The sequence below is a fragment of the Falco naumanni genome, chromosome 6 (assembly GCF_017639655.2).
Source record: "Falco naumanni isolate bFalNau1 chromosome 6, bFalNau1.pat, whole genome shotgun sequence".
Classification (NCBI taxonomy): Eukaryota; Metazoa; Chordata; class Aves; order Falconiformes; family Falconidae; genus Falco; species Falco naumanni.
In genome coordinates, this window is record NC_054059.1 from 9,181,202 (window position 1) to 9,197,561 (window position 16,360).

At 37.7% G+C, this 16,360-nt stretch overlaps 1 protein-coding gene across 4 annotated transcripts in view; it reads left to right on the forward strand.

The window, feature by feature from the left end:
* Positions 1-16,360, forward strand: part of LOC121089854 (pleckstrin homology domain interacting protein) — a 118,501-nt gene that overhangs the window by 48,400 nt on the left and 53,741 nt on the right. For all 4 annotated transcript variants that reach the window (XR_005828401.1, XM_040597521.1, XM_040597522.1 and 1 more), the window contains one exon: positions 14,884-15,012. Coding sequence is in view for 3 of the 4 variants with exons in the window: in XM_040597521.1 (XP_040453455.1) it covers positions 14,884-15,012 (129 nt within the window). In the remaining variant the exon portion in view is untranslated. The remainder of the gene's footprint in view (positions 1-14,883; positions 15,013-16,360) is intronic.

Sequence of the window (16,360 nt, forward strand, 5' to 3'; positions counted from 1 at the left end):
TTACTAATTCTTAATCTGGCTAAAGCTCTTCAGGAGTCACCTGATCTCATGCAATGTTGTATGCTGCCTTGGCCCATACTGTCAGCCTTTCTGTGTAGAGCTTCTCCACATGCAGGTTTCAAATTTGGTCTGTTCTGCACTAAACTAATTCTTCTGGAAGATGGATGCAACAGGTATTTCCATCTGTTTCTTAATATTAAGTGGGTCTTTGTACGTATCTTTTTCCTCAAAAAATTAATAATGTGTTGTGCAATTCAGACTTTGTCTCCTGGAGAAAATTACAAAAGTCTTTGTAGAATATGAAGAATCATTGAGAATGCAGAGAGTAGGCATATGGGCTTCATCCAGACTTTAAGCCGTAGTGGAATGGCAGTCTTGGAGAGCAGCATAAAGAAGATCATCTGAAGTGGAGACCTGCTATAGACGTACTCACACAAAAAAAGGGCATTTGGATATGAAGTCAAGCCAGAAAGGTCACTCTGAACCTAAAGAAGGATTTTGAGATGTGCAGTGTACCATACAGCTCATAAAGTCTCTGAGGAAATTATGGCAAGCTTAATGGGGGAGAGAGCAGCCTAGATTCCTTCAGCACTGACGTAGGTTCTGTATTGTTCCCTCTGCATTGATTTCTGTAACTGAACTTACGAAGAATCTGAGACAATCATCTTGGGGCTATGAGTACAAATCTTTGTCACACAGTGCTATTCACTGTACCAGTTGAGGTGTATGTTCTCCTTGCATGGTTAGGTTGTCTTTGCCAGTCCTACTTACTATGGATGTTTGATAGTTTTCATGGAATTTAAGGTCAGAGGAGACTGAGCTCATCTGCTCTTTTTAAGGCAAGTCCATTTAAGGGCTATCAGAATCTCAACTATGGATGCCTGTGATGTCAGGCAGCCCCCTGAAAGACTTAAATATTTATTTCAAGAGCGCAAGGCAACACAAACACCTAAAAAGGGTAAAAATCACATACATTTTTAAGATCTTTGGAGTCAGAGAAATGTGTAGACAGAAGATCTCGGCAGCTAGTGTTTCATGCTAGAAAAATGTGAGAAAGTCTGCCTGCTGTGTGAGGTGAGGAGAATTGTAAATCTGGCAATCAGTTTGTCTCAAACCAATGAATAAGTCATGAGCCAGGTATGCAAGAGAGGCATCTCTCTACAGTCTCTGAATATTTCACCAGCCAGTCTTCGATGTCTGATGCTTCAAATGACATGGGCGGAAATTACAAGTTTTCTTAAATGACTTGAGGGGAGGTGGGGGGAGATGCTTCTAGACCATGAGAGTTGATGGCGTAGGCACCTCTGCACAGCTGCAAATGTTAAGTGTTCTGGTTTACTATGGGAGGGCATGAATACATACAGAGCTAGTCTTCTCCCAGTTTCCTAACTGGCATATCGACTGGGAACATCATTAGGTTAGCTATTAAATTCTGATAACTGCTGTTACCTTCATTGACTTGCTTAACATGTCATCTCATACTTCTGAAAAAACAGTATTTGTATTTGTATTCAGTGGATGGGGAAATGTTTACAGATTGGGTTCTTTTGGATCAGACAGAAAACATCATCTGGAGGAACCAAACCTGAGAGTTGAATGACGTGACAGGTGTGCTTTACCATTCAAGAGCCTCCTGCTGTTATTGTCTGACAAAACAGTGTCTATGGTACCAGAACTAGCAGTGGATGACTTTGTTGTAACAAAAGCTTCTTAAAAAAATAGCTGACCTTGGGGTTGTTGGTTGAATTAGCAAAATCTTAGACGACTCTTAGCTTAATAATAGTCCAGTCAGGTATTTCCATCCTAGATGCAGTACTTGGTACATCTAAAGCCTTGTGGCCAATCTGTAAGGTAGAGTTGGTTATCTTTAAGTTATTCCCCCCTGCCCCCCCAATTCCTTTGTTGTCAGCATAAAAAAAAATTAAATATGTACACACACACACACACATATATATATTTTGAGAGATGCAAACAGTGTCAGTCAGTTTGAAACTTAATTCCTTTAATCCAGTCAGTGAATGTGAAATTGCCAAGCTGTAGTAACCAAATACACTTTTTGGTATGTATTTAATGTAAATAGAGGAATCAGTTTATTTGTGCCTTGCTGGTTACAGATAGGTGCCACTAGAAGACTCTGGTGGTCCCGTAGAACATTCTCTCCCACGTTTTTAAACGTAAGATTTACTATTAAATCGGTTGGCACAGTCAAAATTTGAAGCATCTTTGGTCTGTGTGCCAGATTTTGGTCTTTATAATCAATAGTAAACTTAGTCCCGTAAGTGACTGTCTACACACATGGGCTTAATCTCAGTAAGTAGGTATATATTGTATATATTTCATGTTTTCATCTGGAGTCTTCACTTCATTTGATCTAGTCCTGTAAGTATTGCATATCTCAGTGTCTTGAGTTCATGGGCATTCAGAACTGGTTTGTGTTTAGTGACTGAATTCAGTGACTAGAGTCAGCTAGACTCACTACCCCAGAGGGTGAAATGTGCCACAGAACTATCAAGAGTGTGAGAGGGTTAAAGCTTTTTAGGCAGTTTTGAGGTGCAGCAAATAAGTCTTTACATGGTTTTAAATTGCATGTGCAAATAAAGGTATTTGTTTTGTGTAATATCCCTGCCAGTCCTGTCTTTACACAGCTGCTAATGAAAAAAATGTTTTCAGTGTATTGTTGTATCTATTTTCCCAAGGAATCAGTGAGGTTGTGGCTTTGGTGTTGTAATACCAGGGCAGTTTCACATGCTGTGTTTCCCAGGTACAAACAAGTGTTTAGCAGACTTCTGAAGAAACAGGCTAATAAACCTGGTTGCTGCAGCCAACTGTTTCAGATCTTACATATTTCACAAAAATAGTGGTTTTGCTACAGAAAGATGGCACAAACCCTTGTAAATTTTTAAATTGTGGTTCATTACCCAGGGCCTAGATTCACCAAAGGACTTGACTGTTGTGACACCTCAGTTATTGGGGACCAAAGTCCTTAGTTTCCAATATAGAATGCAGTATCCTACTAAATCCTCAATTTACTGAGCAGTGTATGAGATTAAAGTGTCTTAGTGGGTGATCCAGGGAAAAAAACCTGGTGGGCTGTCCAGTGAAAGCCACTGTATGATAATGTACATAGAGATATATTTGAAATGCAGTTTCTTACTCAAAGCTGCAATGAGGCTTTGCAGTCTGCATCCCTTGTGTGGTAAGGCACTTTGTAACTGAGGTTGGTCCCTGCTTTCCTAAAAGGACAACTCGGGAGCCGGTGGAACTTATCTTTTGGGATTGCTTTAACTAATATTGATCTGGGAATACAAGACCTAGATTCTGTTCTTCCCTCAGTGGCGGGGTGTTCAGTTCAACATCTGCCGCTTAAGCAGGAGGGCATCCTAGCTATAAATGTTTAGGCATGACCTTTTCCCAACTTTCTCATGAAGTTATGCCACTGTGAAGAGGCATGCATCTGTATCCTATGGTTTTAGGCTCTCGTGCTAGGCTGGTTTTCTTGGGTATGGAAATAATGTTTTAGGTAAATCAGAAAGTCGTAGAAATGACCTTGGGTTTCAAGCTTCAGGCAAGCTCTTGAACTTGCAGAATTAGTACTTTCTTAGGTTATAAGTCTGTACCCCACTCAGTTGTTGTCATAGGATCTGTTTTCTTTCAGGTGTTCTCACAACGTTTCTACTTAATGGCCTGACACTTGGTTTTTTAGGAATGCCAGCATTGACGCTTGGATGGTATGTGCTGCAGCTTAGCCTTACACTTATGGTTCCTGTAGGCTTTAAGCAGAAGTTTTTCAATTCTGAGAATGTATGAAGGGTAAAAGAAAAATACAGACACTTGAGAATCTTGCAGATCAAAAAGGAGGTGTCTGGTAATGTTAGGTGGATGCATGGGGTTTGGCTTGGATTGGTGATTGGTTTTTTGTTGTGTTGCAATTTGGACATTAACTACTGGTGTTCCTCAGGTCTGACCCCAAACATGTTTGTGGTATAACGGTGCTGCCCTTGATTTTTATTTTCAGGACTTAGGTAGTTTATTTTAATCATGCTTTCCTTTGAGTAGTGCCTCATATGGCTGAGCTCTGCTGATTCAGACTGCAAAAGGCATGCTGCCTGGAGCCTTAAGAGTATAGATTTCTCCTGTGGTAAAGCTAATGTTGCAGTATGAACGTTGCTGCCCTGTAGAAGAAAATTTTAAAAAGTTTCCTAAAAGATTTCAGGATATGTACAGGCCTGTAGCTCTGTGTGTGCGCTTTCTCTCTTCTGGTTTACAGCATAGCTTTATGAACAGTTGCAGGAACATACAGTGACTTCGTTTTCTTAAAAGTATGCCATTGAAAGTATGAAGACTGTACTACAGTAGCAAGAATGAAAGACCAGGGGAGAACAAGCATTTTTACAATCTTTGTCACTGTAGAATATTGGATTTTTGTAGTGTATCTTTGAATGTAACTGCTTTGCCTGAATCTGATACCTGACTCAGCAGATTTTGTAAGTAGACATTGAATTTGTTGCACTGGGAGGCTTGTGTATTAGTTGATAAAGACTAGCCTGTACGGCATTTAAGAAATTCTTCTGTAATGTAGAAATTAATCAAGTAGGAATACTGATGCCTTTAAAGAAAAAATGGTTCTGGTCGACAGATTTAAAAAAAACACCAAACCCACAGGAAACGAAGAACAACAGATCTTTCACAACTAGGTGTTGCTCTTAGGTTTTACTGGATTGACTGTCAATTCCAAGTTGCATCTTTTGAAAGTCAGGCTTTGCTGTAGCCAGGATTAGGCTTTCTTAGGTCTGACGGGATTCATGCGCTTCAGGGGTCTCCTGTGTGCCTGAATGCCTGTTAAGGTCAGACTTCTGCTTACTTGTAATCTTAGTGTGTTCCTCCTGGTGGTTGTGAAGAGTTCATTTGTGACGTTACCTTAGTGCTAAGACAGCCTTTCAGAGCACTGTCACGCACTGCAGCATTCTTTTCAACATGCTGTGGGTGGGTGGCAGTTCTGGAGCCCACTTTGAACTCAGTGCAAAGGTGGCCTTAGTCCTTTCATCATATTCTGAAGAATGCTTTGAAATACTGATACAAAAAGAATGTTTTTACGATCTTGTATGAAATTCACAGATCTGAATACCTCAAAATCCTCCTACCTTTGTGACTTTATCTGACTTGCTGAAAGGCTAAGCCACCTAAGCCTTTGACGCTTAAAGGTCACATTATATATCTCCAGCAGTTGTGAATTTGATGATGAGTCTTTTCCTAAATGCCAAAGCACATTTCATCAGAGCATATAGAAATACCATAAGCATATTTCAGAAATTCATTACAACTCAAGCTCCGTAAACTAGTGATTTGAAGCAACCCTCTGATTCTTTTGGAGGGGGAGGAAGAAAAAAAAATTCCTCACCAAACCTGTTCTCCTCCTCTCCCACCTTAATCTTCCTTTGAAATGACAACTGTGTTACCTTTGTGAAGGAAAAGCTTTAATCTCTTTCAGAAACACCATTGTTCTCATCTGTGTCACTGAGTAAATGTTGCTTGCCCTGGAAACCAGATTGGTACTTCAAAAATAATGGATGATTTCTGATAGCAGTGTAACTGTTACTGCTTGAATTGGGGTGTATTGTTCTTAAGCCCTCTGTCCCACTTTTATGGAACCATCAGAAAAAAAGAGAAAAACAAAACCCCATAAAGCACCTTTAAAAAGTCTGCAAAGCCTGAAGGAGAAGCTGGCCTGCCTGTTGCATTGGTGTTGGAGAAGTTACGGGGTATGGTTTCATTTCTTCACTTGTTTTTTTAAAAAAACTCTCATCCTGGGGCTAAGACGTGCTTTTTCATTGTGACCTGGAAGGACAACATCATCTTTGATAGCTGTTTGCTTTGATAGTTGCTTGCTGTAAGGTAGGATGAGGCTTCTTACAGATTTTCGGGTGTACTAGAAAAAAACTGTGATTTTTTTTTTTTTTTTTAAACTGAGGCATATTTTCATTTAGATCTCTGTACCAGAATCCTACCTGTTTGCTTTAGTTCTAGGCACTTTTCTGTTGGAAGCTCATGATGAATAGTCCCACACTGTCATGTAAAATACATTACTTACAGTTTATGTAAATAAGCATGGTATCCAGAACTAGGAAGCTTGTAACTTGCATGTGTTCTTTCCAATATGCTTGTTAATTAGCAACAGATGATGAAACGTAGACCTTAAATGTGAACTTTTAAAATACGAATATAAATATGAATTTTTAAATGCACTAAGAACTTAAACACTTCTCTGTTTATTTCACAAAATGTTAAGTAGCTTTTTAGAAGATTTAGCTAGTGTCATGAGCCTGGTTTCTTCCATCTGTTTTAAAAACCATACATTCAAACAGGTACAGTGTAAGCAGCTGAATTGAAAAGTGTCAATTTTCTAATAATTTAAAGGTCTGCAGTTGCAACTTAAATAAGAATTTAGTATTACGTAATTTTGTCCAACTTAATTTAAAATTGTCAGCCCAGAAGCAAATTGGTTAAGATTCTAAGATCAAGTCTGGATTTCACTGCCTAAACAAAGTCCTATTTCCTTTTTTGTTCTTTTTTCTTCTAAAGAAAATTTGTGACAGCTAAAAGAAAAACAGGGACAAAACTTCAATTTGGAGTTCAGAGATTAAAGGACATCTTACCTGGAACCTTATGTAAATAGTTAAGGAACTTTTCAGCAAGATGAAGTTTTTTTGGCTTAGCATTATACTGCATCAGATTGCAATATGTGCAAAATTATATTGGACATCAAAACTTAAATGTAAACCTTAACAGGAGAACAGCAATTGTAAAGTTTTTTATATTGAAAAACTTTTCAAAGTCCTTGAGTATAAAGTGTTGTTGAATGTATAGTACCAACAGGCATAAGCTAGTTTAACAGTGTAGCTAACAAACCTGTAGGCTGATCTTTTGCTTATGTATTCTTGGTTGGACTTAGCAAAATACTGCAGAAGTTAATAATCTTCAAAAGAAAAAAAAATCCCAAACTTGTAGCCTTGCAGGAGGGTAAAAATGTTAATCAAATTGCAAACATTTTAGCTGTAGAATTGATGACTTCTTTTGCACAGCATTGAATGTCTTACACTGTCTTACTAACTTGACCAGGAGCTTGGGTTGGCTCCTCTAATGAATTTTCAAAATTGATGGGACAGGGCTTTTATCTGAAATATAAAAATGCAGAACTGTACTTGACAAAGCTGGCCAGAATTTCTTAGCAAGAGTTGAGACCAGCTACTTAGCAAACAACTTAATTTTAACCACAAATTAAAGAGAAAATATCTGAAAAGGGAAGAAATACCACAGCTTGTTTACGTTGTTTTCAAGCACATATGATGCTTTTCTCAGTGTTACTTTATTTTTGGAGAAAGGACTATATATTGTTACTTTAAAATTTGTTATCAGTTAATTTTAGATTTCCTTAATTTTAGATCTCTGTACATCTATCTGTATTAGGTACCTGAAGCAAGGCAGTCATGAAAATGAAGATTAACAGACATTTTTGAAAAGCTGTAGTGGTTATGTCTAGGTATTCTGAAGAACAAAAATTTTACTTCACTGAAAGATCTCTATCTCTGTACTTGAGAAGATAGAGTCCAGCATCTGCTTTTCAGACTTCAAGGATTACAGCATGACCATATTTCTACATTTCCACTAGAAAAACTAGGCAGAAGAAAAGATGTGTTGGAAGGATCATGTGATGATCATTAAAACCTTATTTACTTACTCTGCTGCGGTAACTTTCATTAGTCTGTGTTACGACTTTTCATACAGTGAAAAAGCACGTAATGGTTTCATGTGATCAAAAGAATAGAATGTGTTTGTGAATACTCACAAACTTATTTTTTGGTCTCTTGATATTCTGACCAGTCTTAAAAGTTCAGACCCAAGCTCTTACAAGTGTGCTATAGTAAAGAAAAAAAAAGTGACTCTTTTTGGTCCTTAGTTTTCTTTTTCAGGTTGCTTCTTTCTTGAGAAGCCTTGGGCTGAGGATACAAAAAGTGGATGTGATAGGCTTGTTTTGAAGGCGCTCTCTGAAATTCCTTTATTTCATTTGATTGTCTTTGAAAACCAAACAGAGTAGCAAAGAGAGTCAAGAAGCAGATACTAACCTACCTTGTAAGGTCACCCTCTTCTGGTATGGTTATAGTTGTATAGCTCTAAAGCACTGCTGCTATTTCAAATAGGTGTCTTAATGAAACAGGTTATGCTTCTTGGAAATGTAGTGATATGTATCACAACAAAGCAGCAGTTACATTTAAAACGTTAAGCTTGTTTTTGAAATAAAAAAACTGTCACGCATCCAGTGAGAAGGCTTGAAGCAAGTAGATATTTTCATACTATTTTTTTACATTCGCTGTGTGAAGTTACCATGGTGAATATATGCCTTTTCATAGCCAAATACTAGTTAATCTGTGTAAATGATGATACATGTTTTATGTTAGAAAAAGCACCAAAACCACCAAACAAAAAAGCAAACAACTCAAAACCCACATGTTGATGTTAAGGTTGAAAGTTCAAGCCACATAGTCATTGAGATATAAGGACAAGATTGCTGAAACTGCTTGTTATGTCCCCAAGTCTTGTAGCTAGCTGCTTGTCTCATTAATGTAAAATTATCTGGTACTATTCCTGGTTCTATGCCTTTTTTTCCACGTGGGCCCTTATTTATTTTTATAGGGTATGTGGTTGTTGCATTGCATGGTCCTCTTTCAAGCTTAGACATTTCACACAACTTTCTGACAATGTATCTCTTGAAAATTTTTTTTATAGAAACACTGTCTTAGGTTTGTGAGCCTTGGATATATTGTAGATTTATTTGAAGCAATTAGCATAAGCGGTGACTAAAATTGTCATATACAAAACTTGACCATAAAAAGGTCAACTTCAGGCAGCGCGTAAGAGTTTTCCTGATTTCTGCAGTGGAAATTGTAGAGTGTAATGGTGACCCTACTTGAAGTTAATGGAGAGTCTGCACTACAGTTCAAGAATCGGACCACCTGGATGCGGTGATGTTGGTTGTTTCCTTGCCCAGTCTCTCTGCCCTCTTCCTACATCTTAGGTTTTTATGTAAATCAGTGAGAAAAATTGGGAATCCCCATGGAGGTTATAGTAGCAATGTATTTTGTAATGGCAATGATGTCTAGGTTTTATGAATCTGGGGACACACATCCCTTGTTAATAACTGTTTGAATGTTTTTTAGTACAGTTTAGTCCTTGTTTTGCTTAGAATTTACTGTCAGTGTCACAGCATCAACTGATTCAGGTCAAAAGGGTTTCTTCCTGCAAATTGTCAATCAAGCAGAGGCTACTAAGTTGTAGGCGGGATTTTTCTGTGTTCTCCTGCTCCTTCAGAGAGCTGGTTGTTTACTCTGGCCTTTATTTTTACCTTTGAGTGGACACTTCATTACAGGCAATTCCTATGCTAATGCCTCTTTATGTCTGCGTATCTTAATGTTTTTCTTGCCCCATTTTCAGAGGTCAGGTCTTTCACTGATGTGTGTGTGCAGTTCCTTCTTTCTAATGCTACTTCTGTTTCCAATGCAAACTTACAAACTCTGAAGCTCTAACAGCATTATCATATTGCTTAGAACATTGATACCGTATTGCTTAAAACATTATTTTCTTTTTGTTAATCAATAAACCTGCATGGCCTACCTAGATCTTTGTTGGCAACTACTTGATTAGTTTTAATGACATGACAAAAAATTGGAATCCCTGTAAGAAGTACATGGAAGATCAGACTCAGTCTAGGACAGATCAGCAGAATGCTCTGTGCATGGATTTTCTGCCATATGAGGTGATTTTTTTTTGACTAAAGTCCAAAAGGCATACTGATTGCTCATATGGACAAAGTATTGTCATCTCCAGTATTAACTAAAGATTTAAAAACTTTTATTTCTTATGTTGTGGCGTTAATAAAGTCTGAAGTGACTTCCAGTTTTGCTGGGATCATATGGGATTGTATTTTTAGATCAGGTTTTGTAGTCATCTGAATACAGAATGACTTAGAATAAGATTATAGAGGTGTTATTTTTTAATCAGTCAGTGTGTAGCCCTACTGAAATGTTTTTGAAATTTTTGAGAGGTTCCACCTTTGAATAGTATAGAAGAGCAGATCCTGAAAAGCAAAGCCAGAATAACGCTCTAGTAGGCCAAGTACTGAGTTCGCAGGTTGTTAATTAAGAAAAAAAAAAATCTTAAAAAAAATCTGTAAATGCTTTTTATATAGCCTTCAGGCATCTGTAGGGTGGGTGATCTGTCAGATCTTTTCATTGATACGTTTATTTTTCAAGGCAAGTACAACATTCCTGAATGGATAACTTGGTTGGTGAGAAGATAGAAACATTTTTAGTATTTACTCTTAATGTAATTACTTCTTGTCCTCTTCCTACCACTTGATCCTTTGTTACTGTTCTGGAAGCAGTGTAGAAGCCCTTTTGGTTTTTTTTTTTTCCTTTTTTTTTTTTTTTTTTTAAACTGGCTTAAAAATTCAAGTGTTCTTTCCACTCCTACAAATCTGCAGCAACCCCTTCTAACTTTGCAGAAGGTCTGTAGATATTTTTTGACTTACCATGGAAGCAGGCTGTCATTGGAGATTGTTCCTTAAAGCAAAGGAGAACATAAACCTGCAAAGGAATTTCAGAATACTTGGAGACTGATCTGACTTAAGCAGCTATGATGTAGTTTCCTCACTTGTGAAAAAGGTTAAATGTTGTAGTAACAGCTAATTAACTTTGCTTTTTTGGTAGTTCTAGAAGGTTGTTCTAGCATACCATTGTTGTGATTGATAGCATTAAATTTTAGTTTTCAGACTTGAATGTTGCTTGTAACTAATTTTTGTTTGTTCCTATGCATTTAAAAGTAAAGTAGTTCTTTTCCTGCTAAAGGTCTTTTCTGTATAGGTGTGCAAAGTAGTCCTCTTCCCTTAGTGTCCATGTGAAGAACCAGAGTTCTTAGGTTTTCCATTATGATGATGAGTGGAAACATTTCTCTGTTAGCTGTTCCAGTTAGCATTTACTTATCTTGAAGGTGGGAAGCAAAAAATACGTGTATTGCTTTGGAAGAGTTTGTTCTTACTGTTGTCTGTTTGCCTAGCATGTATGTGCTTTCTCTTTCTCTTCTGGATAAACTTCTGGTATATTTTAGGATTATAGTTTTTGTTGTTGTTGTTGCATTACATGTGACGCATTGCAATGAATACACAGTGATCTTTCTTCCTGTGTTTGCAACTAATGCCTCAGTCCCTTAATGTGAAGGATGAGAGAGAATGTTACCTACCTCAGGCTAGTAGAGACTTGGTTCATTGGCTTTTTAAACAGTGCTGACAACTTGTGTTGGAAGGCGTGATAGAAATGCACAGTGTTACTGTGTGTAGACTTGAGTTCCATTATTTTTTCTGGCAGTAAGTGTGTTAGTAAGTTTTTTCTAATAATCTTACTAGATTCACGGGCTATTGCATTTCATCCTGTTGGCTTTTAATTGCTTCAGTCAATATAATTTGTGCTGTGTTCCAAATCTGTTTTCAGTGGATGATTTCCTAATGTTCATTTCATCAATGGGCTCTTTTTTTTTTTTTTTTTTTTTTTTTTTTTTTTCCCCCTGATGTCACTAACAGAAAGGCCTGGCTTGAGGAACTTCACTGGTAACATCCTTTTAGCTCTGTATGTCTTCCCAAAACTAGTAACTGTTATCCTCTGCTTAACAAGTGTACCTACTCTGCATTTTCTCCTAGTAATCACAGTCTGTTCCATTTGAACTGTTTTCAGTGCCATGTCATGGCTATGAAATCTAGCTAGTTCGAATGAACTATTATTTTCTTGGTATAAAAAAACCAGTTACTATACTGAGGAAAGTTGCTGAGTATGTCTGGTACTCTCTACTCTTGATTAGTTTTCATTTTATTTGATTTCCCACCCCCCCCCTCTTTTTTTCTCTCCCGTGTCCTTTACTTTTCTTAAAAACTAGGGTTTAAGTCTTCTATGCTACCTATTGAGAACAGGTCAGAAAGGCTTACTATTTAGTTCTCTCTCTGTAGGTGGTACTACTCTGTTTTTGTATGGATCTAAGGCTTGTTACTTTGTGTACTAGTTTCACCGCTCTGTTCTCCCTGGTTTGGGGGAGAACAATAAGCTGTCTTCAAAACTGAGAGGAAAAGACTAACTTCCCTTTTTCATTCTGTTTTATCAACATTCCTCCCTTTGTGATGTACAATGTCTACCTGTTCCCTTGCTAGTGAAAATATGGGCAAATAGCTTAATTCTTGGGGTTGAGGCTGAAAGTAATCTTAACTTAGTCCTCATTGTATAGCATCACTGGTTCTTCCCTGTTTGTGGTCAAAGAATCCTTGCTACTTGCTTTGCTACCAGCAGTGTCTTAGTATGTTCACTCTTTGCGGCCCTTTGTTGGGACAGCTCTTAATTGACCAGTACCTTTTCTGTTCTCGTGAATGTCTCTTCACCATTGGTATCCCATTATTCAGCAGGGGAAGGTTCCAGACAAAGTAACCATTTTATCTTCTTTGGGGTATAGTCTTCATATATTTCTTGCATCTTCGATTTAAAAGCGATGGGGTGGGGAAAGCAGCTTCCTTCTTGCTCAAGTCCTTTATCTAGCTTTCTGAAGTTACGCTTCATGGATTTACTGTCGCTTCCCCTTTTGCATCTTAAGTTTCTGTTCCAAATGACCAACTCCTCTGTAGAGGTTAGCTTTATTATTGAAGAAATTCCATTGTAAAGTGTCGTTCATTAATCCCAAAATATTTTTGTTTAAAGAAAAAGTCTACTGGGTATAGCACACTCTGGCAGGCTTTGCTCTTTAATTTGTAATAGTAATTATATCTTGGAAGCTTATCCCCAACAGTAATTTTTGTTCTTAGAATATTAAGGATCTTTATTTCCTAGTAATTGTACATAGGACTTGAGGGGCTGTAGTAAAAGGCCTTATTGCTGTCCTTTCCAAAAGCATTTTCTAGACCAGTTTCTGGCCACTTACAGAGTAAAACTATTTGCACCGCATTAATCGCTGAATAATCAATCACTATTTGTTTCCTTTACATAAGAAGGGAGCGTCATCCAACTGACGCTTGTAATTCCTAGGGGATTCTTAAAAGTAGTCCATCCAAACCATTTCTTGCTGGGAAAGATTAAAAAAACCCATCATCTTGTTAGTCTTAATTTTTTTCCTTCTGTTCATTTTTTTCCCCTCTCGCCATGGTTAGCAAATAGTTCTTCCTACGACATGGCTTTTTTTCCTTGTAAAACAAAAAGTCTTCAAATCTTAAGGTCTAGTAGAACCCAGAAATTCTATTTATGAAGGACTTGGATGTTAGGAAGCTTGATACTTTAATGTTTCCTTTGTTGGAAAAAGGGAAAGGGACTAGAAATCTCTGTGTAAATACTCCTTTTCCAGGTTTTTATTACACATCTGCAAAGCTTATTCTTGGGCTGAATTTCCTTCCCCTTTCCACCTACCTCCCCAAACTGTCTCCCTTTAATACGGTGAGCCTTCTACATTAAAAAAAACAGCACAAAGTTGTAACTTTGCCTTGGTTGTTGGATCTTGCTTAGCCAAAATTAATTCTGCATTCCTAGCTGTTGTGATGTTAGTGTCACTCGCTTGAAGCTCTGTTTTTATTTTCCATCTCTTTCTATAGGATGCTTCTGTTCATTTCTTCTGGAGTGATGGTCAAAATAGAACATAAAACTTGGATTCGTTTATGTTCCTCTTTTGCTAACCCAGAAACTCATTTGACTTTTATGGAAAGTACTTGCAGTAAGAAAGACCTTTATCAAATACCTGAGAGCATGGTAATAGGTGTAGCAGCCTCTACCACTGGGGGGTGTGTGCAGGGGTGCGGGTGTGTTGTAAGACCGTGGGCAAAAGATTTAGACTTCTTGCCTTTGGCTCAGCCTGTAAGATAGTGAGAACAGTACCTACTTCACAGTTTTTTTGAGGCTTGGTTCGTTAACATTTTAAAATAATGCTGATGGCCTCTGGAAGGTGCTGCAGAAGTGCATAGTGCTACTGTCTGCAGGCTGAATACCATTGTTTTTTCTGGCGGTATATAGGCCTGCCACAGCTAGGGGAAGAATTTTGTTTGGTGTCTCTTTAAAGAAAATGCAAAAGTGCTTTGCTGGGGAGAATAGAAAGGGGCTTTCTGAAGAGGTGCTGAAGACGTGAAAATTCAGAGTGGTGATTGGTCACCTCTGCTTGATTGACAGGTTGCAGGGAAAAACAAAAACCCATTTGTTCTGGCTTAATGGAACTGGAAAACAGAAAATGAGTATCAGGTAAAAATTCCTTTTTTAAAATCTTTGCAGTTCTCCTTTAAAAAGTGGAGTTTTTACACAAATCTACACCTCCCCCACTCCAATAAATTAGGAGTAGGAATTACAGAAACAGGCAGTTGCTAAGTTGTGTAATGTGGGTTGCCTTATGTCAGTGCGTTTTCTAGCAGGCAGGTGTTCTGAAACACCACAGCAGCCAATGCTACTGGGCTAGCTTAGCAAAAAGGCAGAGGATTGAAAGGGTGTAGTGACTAAGCCCTGAACTGGACCCAGCTCTCTGGTTAGGCTGATTAGCAGGTCGTTCAAGGGGAAGCTTTTATTTTCACTTCCTATACTGTGCCTGCTTTGTGGATAAAGTCTGTCAGTTTCTACTATCAATTTGGCATCTTTCATGAGCATTATTACAAAATTCACTGAGAAGTGAATAGCTAAAAAGTAAACTGTTTTAAAGTAACTTCCATCTAGCAGTATACTGTCTTACAGATTTTACAATAAATTTCAACATCAGCACCACAGTTTTGAGAATCATAATTGAAGTTTATTTATTTCTGGTAACTTAATTATTTTGTATGTTGATGTATTTCAGATTGAAGGACAAGGACATGGTGCAGTTTTTGACTGCAAGTGCTCTCCTGATGGACAGCATTTTGCATGTACTGATTCTCACGGTCACCTTCTGATTTTTGGCTTTGGTTCCAGTAGCAAATATGACAAGGTACAGTGCAAGATGAAAATCAAAATGTTTGTCTGTGTTGAATGCATTCATGCAAACTTTCCTTCAGAGCTTCATTTCAAGAGGGTGTGTCTTAACACAATATTGAGCCATTAATATGAAATGTTTCAGATTCTTGTTGTTGACATTGAGCTTACTTTCACTGTATTGTTGTAAACTATGGAAACATGCTATTAAGATACTGTCTAAATGGGAAGTTAAAAACAATCTTAAAAAAAACAAAACAAAGCACCCAAAAGATTTAAAAAGTTACCCAGTCACTGTCTATTTTCTTAAGTGACAAGGCTGAAAGTGTCTACTAATGGGTCCACATGAATAATGTGAATAAACTGCAGTGGAATTGAAACAAGAGTTAAACATTTTGGTTTAAAATTCTTTTTTTGGCCTTAGTTAGAAACCAGAAAAAGTGGGAGAGGTGTAATAAAACCTAATTCCTGCTATCTGTTTTTAAACAATGCATAGTCTGGGAGACATTTGCAACAAATGTACTGTATGTTCTAGTGGTACGATTTTATGTCTGCTAATGAAGTTCTCCTGTCATGGATGCTGTGGTGCTTACACAGCAATGTTCCACCAATACTGGGTGATTAAAATATTACATCTTTATTCTAATGTCATAGTCTACATTATGTATTCTAAGCATGGTTGTCTTGCCACAGACCCTCATGAGTGTATAGATATGTGGTGTTATGTTTGTTCTCTGTGGAGGAACATGCCCTATGAACTATACAGGTTATCAGGTTTGGAGTGCCCACAAGGTCCTAGTTCTTTTACCACCAAGGCAGGAGATGTGGTGTGTCTCTTCTCCCTCTTTCTAAGACTTAAGCAGACATATCTTCTCCAGGATTTTCTTTTCTGCTTCTGTTAGCTGATACTGGAAGTTTATTGGTGAAGTGCTGGCTTCTGGATCTTGCCTCCTGCTTTGGATCTTTGGACTCAAGCTGGTCTTGAAAGCATTTTGGCAAATAGCAACACAGAGGGTCCTGAAGGAGGGAGAGCAAAAGGAGTTTAAATATTTTTATTTTTTTTTAGTCTTCCAGCTCTTTTTTTGATGCTAGTTACAGCAGTATTTGCATATTGAGGATTATATTTTTCTCCTTGTCTCTCAACTATGATTTGAAGTACTTGGTACTTGGCTGCTGTTGCTGTCCTGCAGCTATTGCTAGCTGTGCATTTCCCCTTTCATTCCAAAGAAAACAAACGAGCAGAGGCACCGCAACAAGGAAAACCAGGATTATTAGGTAATTTTAAAGGTCTTTGTCTTTCAGAGTTTTTAGTATTCCAGACCTTAAAGTCTTTTGTAATAGAAACATTTTTCTCACTGTGTCCA